Here is a 25,485-nt window from a genome sequence, read left to right as displayed (position 1 = left end):
TTTAACAGATAAAAAAGAAACATATGAAATTTTAGTAATGTAGAATGTATTTATATCAATCTTACCATTAGTGCATCCACAAGATATTTATTTTTTCTAGTTTTGTTACAGTTGTTGCTATTATTTGCATGAATGAGTTGTGGTTGAGCCATTATTGTACATGTAGGATAAAAAGAATTTCTAAAGGTTAAGTTTGAGCTTTTTTCAATCAAGATTACCAGTAATATAATATGATATAACGGTATCTTCAATTTTCATAAACCGCTTCCACCACCATCCACCAACATAATAACAACATACATTGACATGTCTATTTTGCATAGTATGTATTGTATATACATGTATTTACTATTATAATTCGTATGTATTTTAGTTAACAGGGCCCAATTGCAAACTAGCGTTTTATCTTTTTAAATGTTTTTATCATGTATAGTTGAATTGGTTACCCTATATAAAGATGTGAAATGAATAAAAAATTAAATAAAAAATAAACATGTATACACTATATTATCGACATTTAATGTATATCAGCCATTCTTTTAGTCACAATTCAACCTTGTTCATTTGAAGCTGTTCCTAGTAACTGATAGTTTCTATAATTTCAAAACCTGCCACCATCACCATGACAATATGTACACATATTTTTGACAGTTATATCAGCCATTCCTTAATGTTACAGTCTGACCTTGTTCAATCAGAGCTTTTCTTCTGTAAAGATAACCATTTCATTGGTTCGTTTAACTAAAAAAAAAAGCTGCTACTACCACCACAATCACGATAAAACACACTTATTAACATTTATATCAGCCATTCCTTTGATGTATACCCAGTTGTTGTGTATCCGAACGGGTTGTGTGTCCGTACGATCAATTTAAGAATGTCATTTGGAAAAATTTACAAGCGAAGTTTCATCAATTTTTAGTAAAAATTTTAGGAAATGTTATAAAGAACAAAATAGAAAATGATTACAAGTAACGAATTCATATTTTTAGTGTAATCCACAGACAAAAAAGAAGGCTTCAAAAAGTTAAGTGTCCAGACACCCGACCCCCCATCCTACATGTCGTTACAGTTATGTAGTAGATGTAACATGTACCCAACCTCAGAGTCTGTGACAACAATTGGTTTTTCAATGATTCCAAAGCTACACATATATTGGCTATAGTCTACATCAAAACATTGCATATCAAGGCTCTACTTTAAGATGAATATAATTAAAATGTAAAATAGTACATATTTGCCCAAAATATAAAATAATGAAATTATAGCCGAGATATTCATATTTTGGGTTTCAAAATGGTAGCTTACGCCCTGGATTAATGTCTTTAGCTGTATTCCTTTTATAAATTTTCTTTATTTCGCGTTTGTGTGTATACAATATATATCAGTCCTCGTTATGAGGAATTGTTAGGGTTAGGGACTTCTGAAAAGGTTCTACTTGGCATATACATGTATGATGATATACTTCCCTTTTATTTTTTTTTCTACCAGCCTTTGAAGAGGAGGAAAACTTGTTTCTTCAATCTGTTTCCATGGAAACAAGTATGCTTCAAGTCGATTGGTTGTTAGAGCTTCCGGAAGATCTTGACATGAGTATTGCACAGAGGAACTTTGAAGAATCGGTTGATCTTATTCTTAGAGGTATGGTCTTCAGTTTTTGTTTCGTTTGATTGATACATAAATCTTGGAGAGATTTGTATGACCTACTTGGTGTAATATTGGATGTGGATATGGTAATTAAAAGCACCTCTTTTTCAAGATATTAATGTACGAATATCAATCTCCACCCAAGTGCATGTTTCATGAAGCTGTTCTTACATGTAAGTTAAAAAAGACCTAAAGAATGACTGATAATCCCTTCTTGGAAACTAAATAAACTCCAATGAAAATGTGGAGTTTACCACAAAGTACATGCAAGACCATCAGTCGATCATAAAAAGATTTCTCTGTGACACTACCGAACTTTATTACTCTGCCAAGTCTCGCATAACTTTTGGTACAAATTTTTGGCTCCCAAATTTGTTTGGATATTTGCTTGTTTCCGGTCTTTGTTTGTAGGTCCCATTGTAATTTCATTGATGTTATATGTAGGACTTAAATTTACTCTTGATTCCTATATTTTTCTCCACTGAAATCTAATTTTCAGAGTCTTTGTTGTTAATTTCATGTATTTCAAAATTTCATCACTAGGTTCAGATATGTACTGTGTTCATGAATAACCTGATACAATACTACATGTATATGTAATTTTCTATTTTTGTTGCATGATTTTCATTCTCAGCCAATGAATATTTGGAACAAGTACCGGTTGGTCCATCACTGAAAGAGATGAGGTAAATTGTGCATATTTATCAGGATTCCTCATGAAAAATGAATTTAACCTTCTGCTTTTGGTCAAGATATTTGGTACAATACTGTCTTCATGTAATATACATTTGATAGTACAATGTATTTTCTCTTGCATTGCTTTCGAGTCAAAGGCCTTATTTCAAAATTGATTTGTTATGCACAATTTTAGTATGTCTTTACTATTAGTATCAATTGTGGTTTATCTTTCTATTTTTAATTCATAATTTTTCAAGGACATATTTTGCATATACTTGTAGATAGTGTGTGTTCATCATTGAAATCATAATTCTAATGTAAAACAATCACACTTTACAATATTTTGTACCTAAAATTGTATTCTGAGTTGTAATCAGTCCAATTTCTTTAATGTTGCATACTTACATGTACATGTATGAAAGTATTTGTTTGAGCATAGCCAAATTGTTAATATTTAAAAAATTATATCACAGATAGCAAGTGATCTAGTTGTATTTCCAATTCTTCTATTCACCATGCATAGGGCTAGAGTTGACCATCGAGTGAAGCAGCTGACCGATACACTGACCAGAGAGCTTCAAGTGTCACCTGACCGGTCACTCCGAGGCGGACCTCAGGTGACCAGGAGGGCCGTCGTCCAACTCATCAGACTTGGTAAATCAACTCAGGTGAGTATATTCCGCATTTATATAGCACTTAATACATCGGAACAACGTCTCTAAGCGCTTTACAGACATATTATTACCCCGGTCATCGGATCCTTGCATACCCGCATACAATGTATGCACCTTCTCCACTCCCTGGGGAGCATTCCAACAAGAGTTCCAAGACTCAATTGCTAGGCATACTACATATAGGCTTTCACATCCTACCAGGTACCTATTTAACACCTGGGTGGAGAGTGGCAGAGTGTGGATTAACGCCTTGCCAAAGGAGTATGCCATGGCCCCCTCTTACAGAGTTGCGATTGATCTGAATCATCTTAAAGGAGGATGAAACCATTGGAACAAGATAGCTTGTGTGAAAACAGAAATATCAAAGAAACAGATCAACAAAAGTTTGAGAAAAATCGGACAATAAATGAGAAAGTTATGAGCATTTAAATATTGCAATCACTAATGCTATGGAGATCCTCCCATTGGCAATGCGACAAGGATGTGTGATGTCACTGATGAACAACTCTCCCTATTACTTTAGTATATATTTCACTTGAATTGCCTCTTTTATCACATCTATCCATAGATCATGTGTTCTTTCTACATGAGGGCATGTAATACATATATTTTAAAAATACATCATGGATACAGAGTTTGTATCATCATAAGAAAACGCAAAAAGAGACATTTTGAGGGTATTTTATAGTCCACCAAAAGGAAAGTTGTTCATCAGTGACATCACACACAGCGTTCTCGCCAGAAAAAAAATCACGCATGTCGGGGACTTGTGCTGCCACTCCTGGGGGGTGGGTGCGGGAGGGGGGGTTCACCCCTCCCTCGCGGAGCGCGGAAGCGACGGCCTTTTCATCAAATAGAGACGCTAAGGAAGCCCCATTGTGGCGTATTTTTAAGCCCACACAAATGCACATAAATGCACAGATACTTGCCGTTCAGTAGGCTTGGGAGCCAGCGCCGAATCCAAGCACTGAGATAGAAAAAACATGGAATTTGGAGCTGACAGAATGATTTACTTCGAGCAGCAGAGGACAAACTTTCTCTGCTTGGAGCCTGCAGTGTATGCCGTGATGCATCGTGTGTGTTGTGTGTATTTCTGTGACTGTGCAAAGCCAGTACAGAGCACGTGCGTTGCGTTAAGCAACACTTGTGATTGTATCATCAAAGTACATAGGGATTTGTGTGTGACTTGTGTGAGAAGTTTTTTTGGGGGGGTTTTCATTCCAGAACCCCCCCCCCCCACCATCATTTGCTCGCTAGTCTTGAATGGGAGTCTTGTCATATTGGAATATTGACCAGAAGTTAATAAAACACATATTATTGTTCTGTCAGTAATGAAATTAGCAATTGAACTATGGATATTTTTCAGTCATATTTCCTTTAATCTTAGTCTTTTCATTCCAAACAATCATTTTTTAATGATGTATTTCACCTTTATCCAGTTTGCCATTTTCTTAAGTGACTGAAAACAAAGACTAGTCCCAACCCTCCGCGAGTTGTTTACATAACTTTCTTTGTCTCCGCTAGTATTGCACAATCTTGAGAAGCACATGTTTGGAAATCTGATATTCTTGCGGTGGGGGGGGTAGAAGATTGCCGCCCTTTTCATTCTGTGTTGGGTTTGGCTGCTACATGGCCTGTGTTGAGAAATTAGGTCAGGGTAAATTAATTTAATTGCAAAGAGAGGCTTTGGACGGCATTCATGATGGATAGTCTTTTTTTTTAAATGCATCATTTAAATAATTTCAACTTCACATTTGCAGGCTTGCAGGTATATTGTATGATAAAATTACTTTTCTCAGAATTGTACGAAAGTTCTACAAAAACTTTATCTTTTTACATTGTATTTGGACACGAATGCAGATCTTTCTTGACAAATAATGGGCTAAAAATACTAAACAGTAAACATACAGACCTCAAGTAAACCAAGTACCACACATTCAAACTTGGATTAAATCAAATCAGATATCAGTCAAGCACGGAAATCACTCTATCATCACAGCACTAAAAATTATAAACAATCACTTCGAAGAAACAATTGCCAGGGTCAAACCACGGTCAAACATGTGCTTGCGTTGTGTCCTGTGTGTGTATAATGTTTGCAGTGAGTTGATCTTGTGATGATGGGGAGAGAATTTGTGTGTGTGGTTTTTATGTCTGCAGTGAGTTGGGTCATGGATGACTGGGAGAGAATGAAAGGACCAGGGAGTCGGGAGAACCGTAGCGAGCAGCCGCGAGCTAGCTGGGCGCCTTGCCACTTTCCTAGCCGTGGCGTAGGAGGCCTGTAAGTGGTCTTAAGTTGGTGGGACTTCGGCGCAACCCGATAAATTAAGTTGATATCACTAAGATGAGTTCAGGGAGTGTATTTTTTTTAATGAATATTTCCATTTAATTTTTCCACGCATGTCGCCACGCATGTCGCTGAAATTTTACGCATGGTTCCACTTGGTCTCCATTTCCGCACGCATGGTGTTTGCACCATGCGTATTATACACTGGCAAGAACGCTGATCACACATCCTTGTCGCATTGCCAATGAGAGGATCTCCATAGCATTAGTGATTGCAATATTTGAATGCTCATAACTTTCTCATTATTTGTCTGATTTTTCTCAAATTTTCTTTATTCTTATTCTTTAATTTTTCTGTTTCTACACAAGCCTATTTGTTCCAAAGGTTCCATTCCCCTTTAAACTGTATGGAAATCCAACAATGTCATAATGTTTTCTCCAGGAAATGTGCATGATGTCCTTTGTAAACAAAGAGAAGCACACAGAATTTTCAAGAAAACAATGAATGTATGATTATCCGTCACATCTAGTAGAAAACATTTTGAACGTACATCTACATGTATTTTAAGTGCTGACGTTGCTGGCTTTCCATAGTTGTGGTTGATCGGATCAATCGTAACTCTTTGCAAGATGGGGCTTAGATAGATGTGTCCCAATATTTTGTGAAAAGCAATCTGTACCAGTGTACGGGAAATTTGTAGTGTCTACTTTTAGCCTCATCTCCGGTTTGTCCCATTTTATTTGGTTTCAGTGATGGAAATTATTGTATTCTTTGCTGCGTCATATTTGTCATCTGATTCATTGATAGATCTTTATTTGATAACGATTATTCAGCCCATTTTGTAATGACGTCATTCATGCAGTTTCGGATCCATACGATTTTGTCAATTGCACATCCTTTCCAAGACCACTGGCATTCTACATAAAAACAATTGTGTCTGCAGCATGAATTACTCTTTAATACATGCATGTATGTGACACTGAACAGACCGCATTCTCTCAGCTGCATGCACTTTTCCATTCAAATTCATGAATATCGAATGATTAGGTTCTATTTTTAGGTGTAATGTAAAACAAATAGTGATTTTTTTCAATTTGCAATTGGTAGAGTACTTCATTCGATGAAAGATAGAATATTATGTCCATTGCACTTATAAACATTCATTATTTGGATACCAATCATTAGTCATCTCTAAATCACAGAGCTGCCAAGAAGTACAAATATTCCATATTTAGTACTGAAAAATGAGAAGAATACCAATGGTTTCATGCAGATTACTGGTTGCTTAAGTTCCAGTTTTATATATTGTCCTATGTTATTTCTTTGAAAATACTGATTTCCTCTCCGAAATATAAATTTTCAGCTTTTAAAATACTGAAATATAGGGTGACTGCTCTGAAATGAGTATCACAAGATAAAAAAATCATGATTTCCCATTTGTTCTGTCAGGCTTGTGACCTATTCTTAAAGAATCGCAGCGCAGCCATCAAGCAGTCTCTACGACAGCTGAGGATAGAGGGCGCTACAAGCCTTTACGTCACCAAACTCTGTCACGTCTTCTTCAACCACATCATAGAGACGGGCAAGGAATTTAGGTTTACATTCTCCCAGAATCAAGGCTGCTATTCCGGTAAGCTTCCTATCAATTTAATTGGAAAATGAATTTTACAATCCAATCCAAAGGCCACTTTATTCTCCCTCTTTTTGTAACACTGTTATCAGCATACCTCTGCATAGCATAGGCATACAAACATACTGCTTCATTTTGGTATTTTAAAAAATCCTCATTTTCATGAATTGGTTTCACAGACTGTAAATTTCAAGATCTTACATACCCAATTACAACTGCTAAATGTGATATTCAGTTGTTTTATTCTGTAATTTGAAATCAACATCAAACTGCAAGGACAAGTCACTGCCAATAAAGAAAGGGAGGATCAACTACCTTCAATTATGTACAAACAATCTAGCAGAAATCAAGAGGATTTCTTGATTGAACCCTAGTTTTTTTCTTTTAGTGAGAAATGTAAACTGATTAAACTTTATTTACTCGAAGTTTCGTTTCCAAGGAATCATGACTTTCATAATGAAAACAGATTAAAGTAGGAAAGTGTATTTCATTACTATTCCAAACCATTGCTATGCAGAGTCTCCAATGTATTTACATTCCAACCTAATATTACTTTTTTGGATATCTTACATGTATTACACATACATAAGTAGTTTAATAGATCTTTACATCTTAAATCTTACATATTTACCATATTTTCAGCTTTTGTTGTGTGGGCGAAGGCAGAGCTTCGTAGCTTTGTGAACCTCTTCTCTCGCCAAGCCCTCGCCAAGCAGACGGCCCTGGTCACCGTTGCTGAATGTGTTTGCATTGCGAGGACTTCCTGCTCTCTGCTCTCAACAATCGGTTTAGACCTCCTTTTTGCACTCAATGGTTTAACACTGAAAGGGATCAGGGAGGTGCTGCTTTTCAACAAGGAACAGTTTATCGAGGCCTCAAGACATCGGAATGTGGTATGTTGGACTTGCATGAATTCAGATATTTTCATGTGACCTGAAAAAAGAATGTTTAAGAACACCGTGAAAATACCCATTTAGAGAGTCAAAAGGGGCCTAAGCTTTCGATCCTAGCAGAATCTTCGTCGGAGACAAAATGACCAAATACCCATTTGCTTGAATGATCGATTAATTCACCAACAATTACATAAATCACCAATCCTTTTACACGCATCTATCCTATTTAGGAAGTGATTTAGGTTATATTGGAAAATCATATACATGTATAGAATACTGGAGGTGATGTATCTAGGTAGTCTGAGGCACCTGACTACACATATGAACATCGAGGATTCAAAGCCCTGAGCAAAGGATTTGCATCTTCATCTCTTGTTTTCAAATATGGATGGCAATTTTAAAGGTTGTTCCCAGACATGAATAATCAGATCTGATCGATACACGTCTTTGAATACCCTTTTACACAATTTCTAGCTACTTGAAAGATTAGGAAGAAGTATACTTGTACCTTTCCGTTATCAGTTACACAGGGGCTGGGGGCAATTTCGGCCCGAAATGCTCAAAAGAACCCTTGAAAATAAAAAAGAGCCTTGGAATACAAAAAGTGAGCCCCAGAAAATACCCATTCACTGCTATTTTATACAAATAATGCACGTAACTGCGTGCATGCAGTGCCAAATAATGAACGATGCGTGAGAAGAGCCAATGGACCGAGTGCGGTATATCCATTTGGTGAGTCGAGCACAGAGTTCATTATTAAGGTCCTCTATGCACAAGAATGCATGCATTGTTTGTTTTATACAACTCCCCACCCCCATGATACCGAGTTTCCCAAATGCTATATTTGATCTAAATTCTAGATAATTCTAACGTTAGACCTTGCGTCTGATGTCAGAGTGCAGGATAGTGCATTTTGGATGCAATAGTTCATTTTGCTGAATATCATGTGATCAGTTTTTGACCAATCAGATTATAGAACATTCTTGGGAATTGTATTATATAGTTTATTCATTGTTGCAGATTTCGGTAGTTGGCTGTGAAAAGCAGGCCTGAATACATTTTTTTCTGATTTTTTTTTTTTGGGGGGGGCCTACTCACCATGACGGGAACTTGATAGAAAAGTTGAAATAGCCATAATAATAATGTCAGATCACTTTTGTCTTTTAGGAGGAACGTTGGTACCCCTTGAATTTAAAGAATCCCAATGCAGCTAACAACCTGGTTAGGGACATGCAGCAGCTAGGCTTTGATAAATTTAACCAACTGGTTTATGGTAAGTATTATCTTCTTCACGTATTTTGTGAGGTCATAGGTCATTTGAGGTCAAAGGTCATTAATTTTTACCATAAATTTTCCAAAATGCCAACTATAGAGTCAGTACATAGTCAGATTACAACCAAACTTGGAAGAACTATCAGTTTTCCATGAGGTTGTACTTTCATACATCATTCCCAAGGGTCAAAGGTCATTTGAATACATAACGTAAATGTCTACCTTGGAAATTAATAGATATGAAGTGGATATGCAATTACATCATTGTCTTACAGCTAAACATTGGTAGCACATCATATTTTTATGAGAACAGCAATTATGAAATTGGATGAATGCTGTGTCAATAGCAAATTTTTAATAGAATAAATCATATTCTAAATTCCAAGATGTTATTATTAAAATTATTTTTTATTTGAAATATATGTTTGGCCATGCTCTTTGTGGTAAATATTATGGTTTCTTGTTAAACTTCTATATTGTGCTAATTTATGATTACAAATATTTGTTTTGGACATTGTTCATATAAATATAATACAGTCCATTTTATGCATTCTTCTCTGTTTCACTTTACATCTACAGATAGCTGTTTTGTGAATCTAGCCAATAGTACCGTTGCATTCACAAAAGTGGTCCTGGCTTTCCTGAAAGATGCTCTGAAACTCTATGTACCAGAGGTATGTCAAATCTGTTATAGCGACCACTTCTCTAGAAAGAAAGGTATTGAAACATTTGCGAAAGAGGTTTACGGTACACCACGTGTAAAGTCCTGGAGGGACTGAGATAGAAAAAGTAGATTGAAATATGGAGAAGAAATGGAAAGGCGAAAAAGTGGAGGTTGGGAAGTAGAGTATTCTTTTCGAAATGAGTGTAGTCCTTAAAGGACTGTAAACCAGAAGAAGTGGAAAACCGAGCAGTAGGAAGGCTTGTGAGAGAAGGCTAGCTTCTAACCTCTTTCGCAAATGTTTCAATACCTTTCTTTCTAGAGAAGTGGTCGCTATAACATTACAAATAATAAGTAATAATAATAATAGCTTGAGTCGACGAATGGATAGTAGCAGGTACAGAAGAGTAGACTCAACTGTCCGTTATCAGTTAGGGTTACAGTAGGGTTTTATATTAGGTTGATAGTTAGGTTTTAGGTAGGGTATGGTGTTAAATTCAGGGTTGAAGTTGGTCATTCGATATGTGTGTGGTATTTATAGCAGAGCAATCATCACTGGAGGGAATGTCATGGAATCATTTAGACTCTATAAGGTTATTTGGAATGGAGTGTCGTGGCCCAGGGATTAGTCTGCTGACTATGAAACAGAGGGTCGTGGGTTCAAATCCCAGCCATGGCGTAATTTCCTTCAGCAAGGAATTCATCCACAGTGTGCTGCATTCAACCCAGGTGAGGTAAATGGGTACTGGGAGGAAGAAATTCCTCAAAAAGCTGTGTGCACCTAAATAAGTAGCCTAGCTTAGCTGGCTAATAACAGTAGCAGGGCCTGCTGTGAGAACAGTTTTCAGAACTGAAGTGGCTACCCTGGGTAAATATACCGTTATTAGTATTATTATCATTTCATTTATTGTTGTTGTTTTAGTTATTATTCATCGTCATTATTCCTACTTTGTTTATTCCAGCTGTATCCAAACATTGTAGAGGTGCTGGTTGATGTCTTTGATAACCACATCCAGCTGGTAGAGGGCGCCGTCACCTCGGATAGGTTCGAAGAAGAGCGGCAGTTCATCCTGAAGAACGTTGATTATCTCTTCAAAACTCTCCTACCTCTGATTGAAAAGAAACTCACGGTAAGATCAGGGTCCACTCCTACGCAGAGTTACGATTGATCCGATCAATCGTAACTCTATGGAAATCCATCAGTGTCATAATTTTTTTCTACAAGAAATTTGCACAATATCCTTTTGTAATCAAAGCGGATCATACTGAATTGTCAAGAAAACACTGAATGAATATAAACCCCTCAAAAAAAGTTTTGCAACTCAGTTCTGGGGATGATATCTTTTTGGTTAATAAAGTAAAAAAGATGAAACTGCTATCATTTGAAAGCTGAATTATTCTTCTTTACAATGACGTGCCATTTGCTGTGATTATGTAATCATGGAATATGCAATCACCCTGAACATTGAGAAAAGTCAAAAGTGAAATGTTGCAAAGTGCATTGATTTCTAACAAGAGTCTCCATTTCTATAGAATTTCCACCATGCAGGTGACAGTGAATGCACTCAGTCCATCCTCGAAACAATTGGAAATTCGCTATTGGAAACGACGCATTTTGCAACATTTCATTTCTAACATTGCTGCGTATTATCATGTCTGTGTATTTCATGATAACACAAGCATTACAAATGACACATGATTGTAAAGAAGAATAATCATGCTTTCTAAAGATACATTTTTACACATAATGATGGCACATTAAGAAATTTATTAGCACTCAAACTTGCAGTTTGAGCTGCAACATGACATGGCAACGAATTTTGCAACATTTCATTTTTTACATTGCTGCATATTTTTTATGTCTGTGTATTTCATGATAACACTAGCATTACAAATGACACATGATCGTAAAGAGGAATAATCATACTTTCCAATGATACCACTTTTACAAATGATGATGGCACACTAAAGCAAGGTTTCCACTTTGGCGAGTTAACATCGCGAGTTATGGCGAGTTATAGCGAGTTGCCAAAATGAGGCACTCGCGATAACTCGCATAAAGCTCACCATGAAACTCGGGATAACTCGCGACAACTCGGCATGACTCGGCGGAGCTCGTTCAAGCTCGGGACAACTCTCCTTGAAGTCGTGAGCAGTTTCAAAATTTTTGAACATGTTCAAAAATTTTGCTAACTCGCTGTAACTCGTGCTGAACTGACCTAAACTCGTTGTATACTCGCAGTACTCGTAATAACTCGTAAGAAGCTCGAGATAAACTCACAATAACTCGTAATAACTCGCCACATCTGAGTATACGCGAGTGCGTTCCGAGTTTTCAAGAGCGAGATACGAGCATTGCGATCGTTTTACGAGTCAAGTGGAGGTGCCCACGAGATTAGCGCGACTTTAGATCGAGCACCCCGAGTTACAGCGAGTTTCGTATGAGTTTATTCCGAGTGCGTGGCAAGGGCTCAGAGGCATGCCGGCTGAATGATAAATGTCCAGTGATCTATATTTTCCCCACATGTAAACCCCTCAAAAAAAAGTTTGGAAATCTGAGTTTGGCCATTAATTTCTCCCAACTCCAAAATTTACACATTGCATATTTGACATCATTTAAAAGGTCATTCGATTTTCTTTACAATGATACCATGCTTGTTACGATCATGTCATCACGAAAAGAGCAGGATTCAAAAGTGTTGGATGAAGTTTGAATTGAAAAGCTGCAAAACGAGCAAAAAAGTTTGGAAATCTGAGTTTGGCCATTAATTTCTCCCGGCTCCAAATTTTACACAATGCATATTTGATATCTTTCAAAAGATCATTTGATTCCCTTTAAAATGATCCCATGCTTGTTATGATCATGTCATCATAAAAAGAGCAAAATTGAAAAGTGTTGGATGAGGTCTGAAGTAAAAAGCTGCAAAACGAGCAGAAATAATCATGGAGGGTCAATACAGAACATGATTATTTTGTCTGTGTCAATACAGATGAAAATCCATTGGCCCTGCTTTTTCATTTCATAATGTTTTCTTGTGGTTTATGTTTTTTGTGTGTTTGCTTGCGCAGAGGTATGCTTGATTCCATTTGAATGTTGATGTTAAGGTGCATGAAAACAATTGCTGAGAATCTCACTCATCATCATGGATGAAAAGAACAGTGACTTTCAATATTATGTCATTTTGCAAATTTTGAATTTTGACCTTGCCCCACAGTTCAAAGCACTGCACCTCCATGTGAGCCAAAATCACATCATGGAAAGTATCATTTTAAAGAAAATTAAATGAACTATTCATTGATATTAATTTAACATTGATATTTACTAAAGCCGAGGCGGGATTACCGATCAAACTCAAAAGAAACCGCTTAAAAAACTCACTCATCACCACGGAAAAAGGAACAGTGACTTTCATTATTGTGTCACTTTGCAACTTAATTTTGAATTTGACCTTGCCCCACATTTCAAGGCACTGCACCTCCATGTGAACCATAATCATATCATGTAGGGTATCATTTTAAAGAAAATTAGATGATCTAATCATTGATATTAATAACAATTGATATTTATTAAAACAGAGGAGGGAGTTTATTTTAAAGTGAACATTTTAACTAACCCACGAAATGTACACTTACTTTTAAAAAGGCTGTTGCCACTGCATTATTACAACTTTAAACAAATAAGGAGAGAAATATGCCTCGATCCAAAAGATCCAAGAGTTGTGGCCATTCAGGTAGGGAAACAGCGAAAGAAGATGACATTCAAACAAGGGTAGAAGAAGTGCAGGAAGAGACAATTGAAACGGAAGAAAAGTTCAATGACGAGCAGAGCCAAGGTAAAAGAACAAGACATCAAACTAGACAAGGTCCAAGTGGAGCGCCTCTGGCAGTCTAACCTGCATCACGCTATCCAATATAGTAGCAGTGCTGACTTTGAAAACTACTATAAAATAATTATTCACAAAAACACCATTCATACAATGATACAATACTACGTTCATTGACAATAAATGACATTTGACCTTGATCATGTGACCTAAGACTTCAGTTGTCAGTGATACTTGATTACCCTATATCCACATTTTATAAACTGTATCTAAACTTTGAAAGTTATGACAGCAATATAGTATTAATCTCCAAAATGGCCAAAGTTCAATAACCTTAAATGACCTTTGACTTTGGTCATGTGACCTGAAACTGGCATGAGATGTTCGGTGATACTTGACTACTCTAATATCCAAGTTGATGAATCATATCCATAAGCTTTCAAAGTTATGATGGTAATTCCACAAATACCCCCAACATGGCCAAAGTTCGTTGACCTTAAATGACCTTTGACCTTCGTCGTGTGACCTGAAACTCTCACAGGATGTTCAGTAATACTTGATTACTCTTATATCCAAGTTTTATGAATCAGATCTATAAATTTTCTAAGTTAGGATGGTAATTCAACAGATCACCCGAACATCACTAAAGTTCATTGACCTTTTAACCTTGGACATGTGACCTGAAATTCGCACAGGATGTTTAGTGATACCTGATTACTCTTATGTTCAAGTTTCATGAATCAGATTCATAAACTTTCAAAGTTATAATGTTAATTTAACAAATACCCCAATTAGCCAAAGTCCATTGACCCTAATTGACCTCTGACCTTAGTCATGTGACTTGAAACTCAAGCAGGATGTTTATATTCTTTAATAACCTTATGTCCACGTTTCATGGACTTGGTTCATATATTTTCTAAGATATGATGACATTTCAAAATCTGAAACGTAGGTTAAGATTTTGATGTTGATTCCCTAAACATGGTCTAAGTTCATTGACCACAAATGACCTCTGACCTTGGTCTTGTGACCTGAAACTCAAGAAGGATGTTCAATAATGCTTGATAAACTTTATGGTCAAGTTTTATGAACTAGGTCCATATACTTTCTAAGTTATGATGCCATTTAATTTCAAAAACTTAACCTTCGGTTAAGATTTGGTGTTGACGCCACCGCCGCCGGCATCCATCTTTGAGTGCCAAAAATGTGCATATCTCGTCCCTTGGTCGTATGAAACTCTTATCACTCGTAACAAAATCTTGATAACTCGTTCATAGCTCGCTTTAAGTCGTATAAAGGTCACCGCAACTCATACTAAGCTCGGCCTGACTCGTTTCGCGCTCGGTTCACTCGTACAGCGAGCGTAGTGAACTCGATGTTGAGTCTTTTGTCACTCGAGCAAATTCCAGAAAAAAATGTAAATTTCACGCGAGCTTGTGCGAGCTAAGGCGAGTTAGAGCTCGCGCAGCTCGCGTATGACTCGCAACTCCAACTCGCTAAAGTGGAAACCTTGCTTAAGATATTTATTAGCACTCAAACTTGAGTTGCAGAACTTTTTTTGAGGGGTTTACATCACATCTCGATCTAGAAAACGTTTTTAACAAACGTGTATTTTATATGTTGACATGTTGGCTTTCCATAGTCATGGTTGATCAGATCCATCACAATTCTTTGTAGGACAGGATCTGTTCTGTCATATATGTAGTTTGTATTCTGTTATTCTGTCCATTTACTCATTCAGTGACTAAATGAAAACACAAATTAGTAAATTCCTTTGATTTTTTGTCAGTAAAAGAGCAATTTTTTTCAGATGGAAACTTGTTCACAAGTAAGAAGTGGTGTCAGTAGGACCCTGAACGTAAACTCATTAGGGCTGTCTTATGTATAGAAAAGGTAAATTGAAAATTCAGAGAGAAAACGTTTTTTTTTTGTAGGACGTGGCAGGGCGAAAGGTGAAAGAACTTCAGGATATCCAAAAGCGAAACCAAGTCATCTCTTCGCGAGTCCGAACCCTTGGAGTTTTGATTTGATTGGTTGAATTCTTCAGATGCGCTGTTTAGTATGAACTGAGGGGTGTACCCAGTCTGTTGTTCCAAGTCAGTGGTACAAAACCTTTGCCTGGAACCAATCTTAGCAGTTTAACCCTATCTAGGCCGGGGTATTTTGGGATTTTATCTCGGCCGTCGACCGCGCAATCGCACCAAAAATTGGCACGCGAGTTGCCTTGGACATAATCTTCAAAATTGTATAGTAATTTATTTCATGCGAATCACTATACAGTGATAATGCTAATTTATGCGTAATTAGTATGCAAAATCATACTTATTCCTCTAACTCCCTAAATAAAGCTCCAAATGTACTAATTTTTGGTATAGAAACTCTGTGTGGTGTTCTTAGCAAGTGTACATGAAAAAAAATTATGATACAAATCCTTTTTTTGTGAATTGTTTTTTGCAATTTCCTATGTATTTCTTTGTTTTTTTACCTTTTATTTTTCATTGTTTTTTTCAATGAAATTTGTTGCGGACTCTTCTGAGATCATAAAAAGCATAAAATAAATTAATTTAGACCAGCAAAACTAAAAATAATCATACATTTATGAATTTTGGTTGAAAATGCAATTTGCATTGACTTTGTACACAAACTCACATTTTTGAGCAATTTTTGGTCTGACATGCCCTTAAATAATATTGTGAATTTCGGAACCACATACCCGGGTGACGCGAAATTGGTCTCAAAAATTGCGCAAGACTTGAAATTAAAAAGTCATTGAGCAGCGCGGTCCAAAAATTTCGCACGGCGAAAATATCGCACGATTCGTTGAGGGGGACCCCCCCGGCCTAGATAGGGTTAAGTCATTCATTTCTTAAAGCTTGGTAGAATAACAAATATAAATATATTTAACAGTTAAAAGCTACTGAAATCCTACAATCTGATTGGATGGTAGTACATGTAAATTTGTTATAGATATTGTGCGTTTGTTATTATAACAAGTCTTTGTGAAAAGAGACCCAGATCATGGTGCTGTGCAACTTGGTCTACTTTACATTTAGTCTCACCCCGCATGGTCTAATCATAGTTTGTCCATCATCAGCTCATCCCCCAGCATTTGGTCTAACTTCCATATAGACCATTTACAATTTTGTCTAATTTCCAGTTTTTTGTTTTTTTTTCCAATGGGGCCCGTTGCAGAAAGAGATGCAATCAATCGCAACTCTAAAAATCATGCGCAACTTGATTTTCAACCAATCAAATGCGCGCTGTTGATTGGGGCCCGTTGCAGAAAGAGGGGCCCGTTTATGTACCAACTTTTCATCTGGCGAAGTGAAGGAAAATAGACAAAGTGGAAATTACACCATCAGGGCATTAAACCAAGTGATGTTTAGACTATGTTGGAAAATGACCGAATTTAGAGTAGACCAAAGTTGTGGTTTAGCAGTGGATAGCCAATTGTGACATAAAATCTCCCACAGTAGAGGTTCATACTAGCACATAATTTGACTCTCAAATCATTCTTAACTGTCTGGGAAGGATGAATAAGATAATTATCTTCACTATTAAAGGACAAGTCCACACCCCAACAAAAACTTGATTTGAATAAAAAGAGAAATATTCAACAAGCATAACACTGAAAATTTCATCAAAATCGGATGTAAAATAAGAAAGTTATGACATTTTAAAGTTTCGCTTCATTTCACAAAACGGTTATATGCACATCTCTGTCAGTATGCAAATGAGGGAACTGATGACATCGCTCAATATTTCTTTTGTATTTTATCATATGAAATATGAAATATTTTGATTTTCTTGTCATTGTCATATGAAATGAAGTTTCATTCCTACCTGAACATGTGGAATTCCATTATTTTAACATTTTGTGGTTCAGGCAAGGAGGTCCTAATCGTCAAATTCGTAAAAATTGAAATATTGTATAATTCAAACAATAACAAACAAAAGAAATAGTGAGTTAGTGACATCATTGAATCTCTCAATTGGATGTAACTGGCTCGTTCATATATGAACGAGCCAGTTACATCCAAATGAGCTATTTTGTTAAAAATGTCATAACTTATTTGACATCCGATTTTGAGGAATTTTTCAGCATAATGCTTGTGTGATTTTTCTCTATGGATTCAAATCAACATTTTTCTGAGGTGGACTTGACCTTTAAAGAATTAGGAAAGAGCACAGTAAACATAAGAAACTTACCATTTGAACAAAGTTTGACATGTTTTGGCTTCCCATAATTTTAGCACAGTTTTATGCCATGGTCTAAGTTAAACCCTAGTTAATAATACGGGCCATTGGGTTTCTGGCTTTCCATAGTTGTGATTTGTCGGATCAATGGCAACTCTTTGTAAGACTCGGCCCTGGAGCTAATCTTACTCAGTCATCAATCTCAAATTGTGACAATACTGGCTTCATGTGTTTGTATTCGCTTTTTTTTCAAAGAAACGGTGAACTTTTGTAATACGCTCATTACTGTTGCATGTACTGTCATTTCAATGTACACTGTATCTGTAGGACTTCGATTCATAATCATCAATTTTTTCGAAGTTGGCCAGTTTAGAAAAGATGGTGCCAGATTTATTTATTTCAAATGTTTTCTCTAAAGCAAAAAGTCTATGCCAAATTGCCTGAATGTTTCTATGTTTGTATTTGAACAATGTAAGATTTTTTCTTTTTAGATGTACTGTACAACTTAGATCTTGTAATTGATGTATATGTTATGTTTTTTTTGTACAACTTAGACCTTGTAATTGATTTATATGTTATGGAAACATGAAGAATTGAGAAATTATCAGTTAAAATGGAAGATGAATTCTAAAGATTTATATAGATTTATATGATAAAGACTTTGGATTGTATTTTGTTACATATATAAGTAAAAATTCCTTTTTAGTCCTGAAGTCATTCAATATTATTTTTCATATTTTTTATATGTACCCATTTAGTAAACATAGCTATTATATAGATAGAAATTAATATGACGTATGATGTCTTCCCCTGTAATATTAGCAACATGGCTTTTTATTTCAGTGCCCATTACATGATTGTTTTTCTTTTTGTTACTTCAGTTTTACCGTGATCCCTGGTTTATGTTGAACCATATGACCAAACCAATCCCTCTGGGAAAGGTGTCATGAATCATCTTGTGAAAATTTTCACTGAACGTTTTCATTACAACCAATCAGATGCAGGGATTTCAGTAACTTAAAACTGTTTCTTGTGAAAACTCATTGCGATGGTTATTGCTTTGTGTAACTCTCCCCCATTCCACCAATTGAATGCTCGTTTATGTGAATAACTGAATATTTGATGGAAATGATTTCCATATATGTATGTTGCTTGTACTACCAAGAATGCATGTCTACTTAGATTGGATATAGAAGAAAATAATGTGCAATATCTTTATACATTTATGTTTATGCTTTCAGAAAAAGTAATATTAAAGTTCATTTAAAAGAAAAATATTGTCTTAATTTTGTATTTATATGGACTGGTAGATGTAACACATATCTACATAATTCCCATGCTTGTGAAATTCAGAAAAAAGGTGTAAATCATACAAGATGAGGAATGGGAGAGAGAGAGAGCAAGCATTTAGATAGGGAAAAAATTGAAAAAGACTGATAAAAAGAGGAAAGGGAAAGCATTATTTCTTGAAAATGGTTGAAATCCTGGAAGTACTGTAACCCAGGTGGTTGTTTCATAAAGATGAAGAGCGACTTTATGAATGACTGATGATCCTTTCTTATGCACTACATAATCACGACATTTTGTTTGACTTTTAAAAAAATTGAGCTAGGTCACACTTGTCACCTGTATCTGTGATATGTTACAAAAATGAAGCCCAGAAAAAATTGTGTTCGAAAATATTTATTTAGTGCTTCAAAAAATGAAGTATAAAGTGACCGGAAACACCATCTCAAGTTCATCCCATACACTTATGTGTACTATTTAGGCGTCTATAAGATGCCTATTTACAAAATCAAGGTTTGCCTTGTAGTTTTAGCTTTTCATTCTCAATAATGGTTGTTTTCAGGGTTTATTAGTTCTAATACATGCACTTGTACACATGTTTCATCTTGGTTTGAGAATTTTATAAATCTGCTGCTCACAAAGTTAAACAATACCTTTAATGGTGAATATCATTGACCACAAGAAAGAATCACCAATCCGTTTCTCTCTCTCACTCTTTCTTTTTTTCTCTCTTGCTCTAACTTTCTAATGTCCATCTATTTCTTTATCTTTCCATCTGTTGCTGTTCGTCCACCTCTCTCTCTTTCTCTCCCTCACTCACTTTTAGACATCAAACTATCATGTGAAACATTCACCCACAAACCACAAACTGCTGATGTATAAAGTAATTGAAAAATGCTTTTAATGACAAAGCAATATCTTAAATATAAAATCATCTTTAATGTGAGATACATCCAAGCAAAAAGAAATGGCGATACATGTCGAGCAATTCATTTTAGTCATCAACAAGATATTTAACATAAAAGAAATGAATAGAAACAAAACGCTCAGTATAATATTGATACAACTTCGCACTCTACACTCTAATGTAACATTAGACTATATTGTCATAAAAGGCTACTTCTTTGTTATTGATTGATACATATACATGTACATTTAGAATAGAAAAACAAATCAACATGTAGATATTTTGTATTGCTATCTCATAGTATAATACACTGTGAGTGTTTCTGCAAATATAGCAGCGGCCCTACATGTATGTTTACAGGTAAGGTATTAAAAATATAATGTAATTGCTTGCTTAAGGCATGGTCACACCACTCGAGTGTTGTTGGAGTGTTCGTGGAGCGGAGAGAAAAAACCACCACTGCTCGCTACCATTCACCATTTTCAATTTTGATTGGTTTTTTTTGTTTTCGATTTTTATTTGCGATTTCCCCCCCCCCCCAATTTTGTGAGAGAAATTCGACCCCCTCTCCCTACCGCTCCAACAACGCTGGGGTGGTGTGACCAGGCCTTTATGATTAAAGAACAAACAAATACTGGCTGTATACTGTACAAAAAAGGAAACTCAACTTTCATATTTTTCTACAATATCAAATCAGAGACAATATTATATCACTCAAAGAAAACCCACTGCGATTTTGAACAGGTGTTATTAAAGTGATCCAAGGTCTAAAGTACATCATCAATGTATTATTCAAATGATATTTCATACTTTCAAGTAATATCTTTTTTTCTTACTGACTTAATGCTTTCCTGTATAAAGGTTCGAAAATTGGATTTACTCCTGTTTTTTCAATACTCTGTATAACTTCTGAAAGGAGTAACTTTACACTTAATGGCAGATATGTGTGATGTTTTGAAAAGCATCCTATAAGAATACAGTATTACTTTACCCATCTATGATGCACATTACAGAGGGTATACAGTCCACTAAATAAGAAATTGATGATCATAGAAACAGATATATCTCTGAAATAATACATTACATTGGTGCATCATATGAAGAAAAAATTATATCTACATCTTAGAGAAGACATAATACATGTAGATATGAAATAAGAATATCAAAATGCCAATGACAATGAAGCATAATGATTTGTTTTGTCATTTTTTTTTTCAATGAATGGTTAACTGAACTATGTAGATGGCATTGAATTCCCACGTCCAATATGGCAAATTGTTAAATATTCTTCATTCTATAAAATTGTTAGTTATTGTATTATCCTGTTATGATAACCTACTTTGTCAGCCAAAATAAATGAATGCTTCACAAGTAATGGGAAATACCTAACATTAAAATCACGAAGTTCAATGCCTTATGACAAGTTTTGTCTATCTGTGCTGTAAACCAAAGAAACTTGAGAGGTTTGGAAAGTTTGAGGAATCAACAGAACTACAGACCCTCTCAACATAATATTCAATGGCCCGTATTCTGAAGTCGGGTTTAACATAGACCATGGTCTACATGTAACTCTGTTAAAATTATGGGAAGTCTTAAATTTTTATTAAGTTGTATGTTTCTTATGTTTACTGTGCTCATTCCTGATTCATCGATGGTGAGGACAATCATCTATTTATACTTCCTACACAATTATGAATGATTTGAGAGCCAAAATAGGTGAAATATCATATCTCTACTGTTAGTGATTTATGCAACAATTGGCTATCCATACTTAAACCACAACTTTAAAGGAGAATGAAACTATTGGAACAAGATAGCTTGTGTGAAAACAGAAAAATCAAAGAAACAGATCAACAAAAGTTTGAGAAAAATCTGACAAATAATGAGAAAGTTATGAGCATTTGAATATTGCGATCACTAATGCTATGGAGATAGCAAATTGGCAATGCGACAAAGATGTGTGATGTCACTTATGAACAACTCTCCCCATTACTTTAGTATATATTTCACTTGAATTGCCTCTTTTATCACATCTATCCATAAATCATGTGTTCTTTCTACATGAGGGCATGTAATACATATTTTTTAAGAATACATCATGGATAAAGAGTTTGTATCATCATAAGAAAAAGCAAAAAGAGACATTTTGAGGGTATTTTATAGTCCACCAAAGGGAAAGTTGTTCATCAGTGACATCACACATCCTTGTCGCATTGCCAATGGGAGGATCTCCATAGTATTAGTGATTGAAATATTCAAATGCTCATAACTTTCTCACTATTTGTCCGATTTTTCTCAAACTTTCTTTATTCTTATTCTTTGATTTTTTTGTTTCTACACAAGCCTATTAGTTCCAAAGGTTTCATTCCCCTTCAAACCCAAGTTTAAGTTAAACCCGACTTCAGAATACGGGCCAATGGGTTAAATAACAGTCAATGCAACAACAGGATCCTGTAGCACAAACCTTGTGATTGATCACAAAATAGATTTTTACGATCAATTGTAAATTGTGGTCGATGCGATCAATAGCAAAAATGTGTGCTACGATCATTGCTAAGCTCTGCGCTACAGGGCCCCTGGACTATGAAATAAATACTAATGTACAATTGCATTGTCAAATACGTAACTTTAAGAATATATGTATACAACCAATAATTACATGTATACATACAGCTACATGTATTATCATTATTACCAATCAGAAGCCTATCTTACAGAGAGTTGTGATTGATCTGATCAATCGCAACTATGGAAAGCCAGCCACATCAACATCTGAAAAACATGTTTGTTCAAAATATTTTTATATGAATGACCATAATTCATATATTGACTGTTTTCTTGACAGTTCAGTACGCTTCTCTTTGTTTTCAAAGGACATTGTGCAAGTTTCCTAAAGAAAAAAATATGACATTGATGGATTTCCATAAACTTGAGATGATTGGATCAATTGTAACTCTTTGTAAGACAGGGACCTGATATACTCAGTGTTTGTAATAAGCTTTATTCATGATTTGGTTCTCACACGAATTCATCAATCGCATTAAAAAAATCCACATTGTTGCGATGGTCAACTCGCAAAAATAAAACCTCAGTGAAAATTCAGCTGAAGAATATACAGTATTCATAGAGGCATGGAAGCACGTAATAGGACAATATAGAGTGAAGGGAAAAATATACAGTCATCATATCTAATACCACAAAGTCATGTTGATTTGAAAAATAATTCAATCAAAAAAATCAAAATAAAAAGAAAAAAATGGGGAAGGGTGTAATAAGAACAAAATATCATAAAGTACATACCTGTAACCTTTTAATCAATTTACACAATTGGATGATTCTATTTTTCGAGTTGATTTCATATATGGTATAGTTTATGGTATGAAGAACCTTATAACATTCTTATTCCTCCAATTCACAAACTTATCATCTCACGAAACATCGACAAGCACAAAAATATGGCAACCATATCACTAAATCAATATAATAAATTATTATAATCAATATATGCTACCCTCTACCTAGAATTTATATTATGAAGCCCTTTATTTATTTCATTCAAATGTTAGATATGAATTAGATATGAAATAAATAAACCTGTGTAGCTTATATGAGACAATTATTTTAGATTTAAATGCAGTACTATAATGCATATTGTAGTACCCATTTCTTCCATATTAAATCTAGTACCACCTCAAGAATAAGGAATAATTATTAATTTCTCACATAACAATCTCTGGGCAAGTCCAATGTATTTTGTCCATTATTTTCTAAAATCTTACCTGACTCTTTAATACAACCCTTCTACATGTGTTGCATTTACATGTATATTCACATATTTACCTTAACGAGATATCAAAATTGCCAGTGTTTTTTATTAATGCATTTTACAACATAGCGCCTATCATTATGTTAATGGGGAAGGACTCGGATATGTATTCTAGTTACAATAAGATATATATTATTTCAACAGACAGTGCGATACCAGAAGTGTTTGCATGCATAAAAAGGAAAGAAATGTGTGCCAACTCATTTTTTCTGGTAGGAAATAAGTAATAACTGAGAGAGTAAAGCAAAATAAGACTGGTAGTTTGTAAAGTAGGCAGATCTTCTTCTTTTTTTAAAGTAATAAGGCATAGAGTCCATACCCACATAGGCATAACTGTGTCAGTGACTTTGAGAATGCTCATTTAGATTGCATTACTTGACAGTTTTTGGTTATGCCAGAACTTCATGGCCTGAATTGAAGATGTAATTACAATGCATTAGAGTGCAATTAAAAAGTAGAATACCATTCTCATGATTCAAATAAATCCCTTTGTGAGGCAAATGACATATTAACAAATGCTTACTTTCGAGCATCTCTCAATAAAGCAATAAATATCAAGGTTAATAAACGCACCCTGGCAGTGTTGCCTGCATTGTGCAACTTGTTGTGGCAGCATTACAGCGATTGACAACAAATTAATGCTTATCTTGATTTTGTGACGTGAAATAGTATCACATCATTAGAAAATACATTTCAATCACCATGAACAAGTTTCATGAATTTTAACTTAACCTGCAGTACATATTTCAAATGACAACACCATCGTTACCGTTCGAAAAATGGTGCTTGTGTTTCCCATGTGCCGTGCAATTGAGATAGAAATGGGATTTATTTGAGCAATTCATATGTTATAATTTATTTACATTTGTACTAGAGGTAAATCTTCTTGGCAGCAACTTACTTCTTTAAATTGGCAATGATTTGGGTATTTGACTAAGCTAGTTTTTAATGATTTAAACGTTATAAGCCATACTCAAAGATTTATAATATTCTGAAATATCATCCCAGATATGCCAATACATAATGCTTGGATGTTATGCATGTTTAGGCACACTCTTGTTAGACTGTGCCCATTCAGGTTGGAAATTTAAGAAACTTGATGAACAAAGTCATAACTATACTTGAAGCTAGCCACATCCCTCCTTGGTTACTCTTTTGACAAGACCAAACATGAATCTTCTTAAGCTTGTACCTAGGAACAGAGGCCCGTATTCTGAAGTCGGGTTTAACTTAAACTTAGGTTGAAAGTTGTGGTTTAAGTATGGGAAGCCAAAAGTATCAATTTTATTAAGTTATATGGTTATGTTTACTGTGCTCTTTCTTTATTCATCGATGGTGAAGACAATCATCTATTTATACTTCCCAGACAATTATGAATGATTTGAGAGCAAAATGAGCTGAAATATATCTCTACCGTTAGTGATTTATGTAACAATTGGTTATCCATACTTAACCACAACTTAAAAACCTGAGGTTAAAGTTAAACCTGCTATCAGAATATGGCCCACAGTGGCTGAACACACTAAAGGGTTGATAACATTGAAGAAATGAACTGGACATAGTATCTCCTGTACTTTGGTATGTAAGTTAAGAATTAATAGAGTGCTTCTGCTTTTGGAAAATAACTGTGCTTACTGTGTATTAACATGCCTATGAGTAAATATGCTCCCAGTGTCTTGAAATGCATTTTTTTTCATGAGTA

General features: G+C 35.3%; 1 protein-coding gene across 3 annotated transcripts in view; it reads left to right on the top strand.

Moving 5' to 3' along the window:
- Nucleotides 1–15,805, top strand: part of LOC121428222 (exocyst complex component 8-like) — a 31,058-nt gene extending 15,253 nt beyond the window's left edge. For all 3 annotated transcript variants that reach the window (XM_041624837.1, XM_041624835.1, XM_041624838.1), the window contains 9 exons: nucleotides 1,492–1,641; nucleotides 2,282–2,333; nucleotides 2,849–2,993; nucleotides 6,736–6,916; nucleotides 7,559–7,809; nucleotides 8,977–9,082; nucleotides 9,661–9,755; nucleotides 10,705–10,872; nucleotides 15,501–15,805. In XM_041624837.1, the coding sequence (XP_041480771.1) occupies nucleotides 1,492–1,641; nucleotides 2,282–2,333; nucleotides 2,849–2,993; nucleotides 6,736–6,916; nucleotides 7,559–7,809; nucleotides 8,977–9,082; nucleotides 9,661–9,755; nucleotides 10,705–10,872; nucleotides 15,501–15,596 (1,244 nt within the window). In that variant the 3' untranslated portion in view covers nucleotides 15,597–15,805. The remainder of the gene's footprint in view (nucleotides 1–1,491; nucleotides 1,642–2,281; nucleotides 2,334–2,848; nucleotides 2,994–6,735; nucleotides 6,917–7,558; nucleotides 7,810–8,976; nucleotides 9,083–9,660; nucleotides 9,756–10,704; nucleotides 10,873–15,500) is intronic.
- Nucleotides 15,806–25,485: the final 9,680 nt, after the last annotated feature.

The sequence above is a fragment of the Lytechinus variegatus genome, chromosome 14, assembly GCF_018143015.1.
Source record: "Lytechinus variegatus isolate NC3 chromosome 14, Lvar_3.0, whole genome shotgun sequence".
NCBI lineage: Eukaryota > Metazoa > Echinodermata > Echinoidea > Temnopleuroida > Toxopneustidae > Lytechinus > Lytechinus variegatus.
Note: the sequence above shows the minus strand (reverse complement) of the source record. Positions and strands in the feature narration are given on the sequence as shown.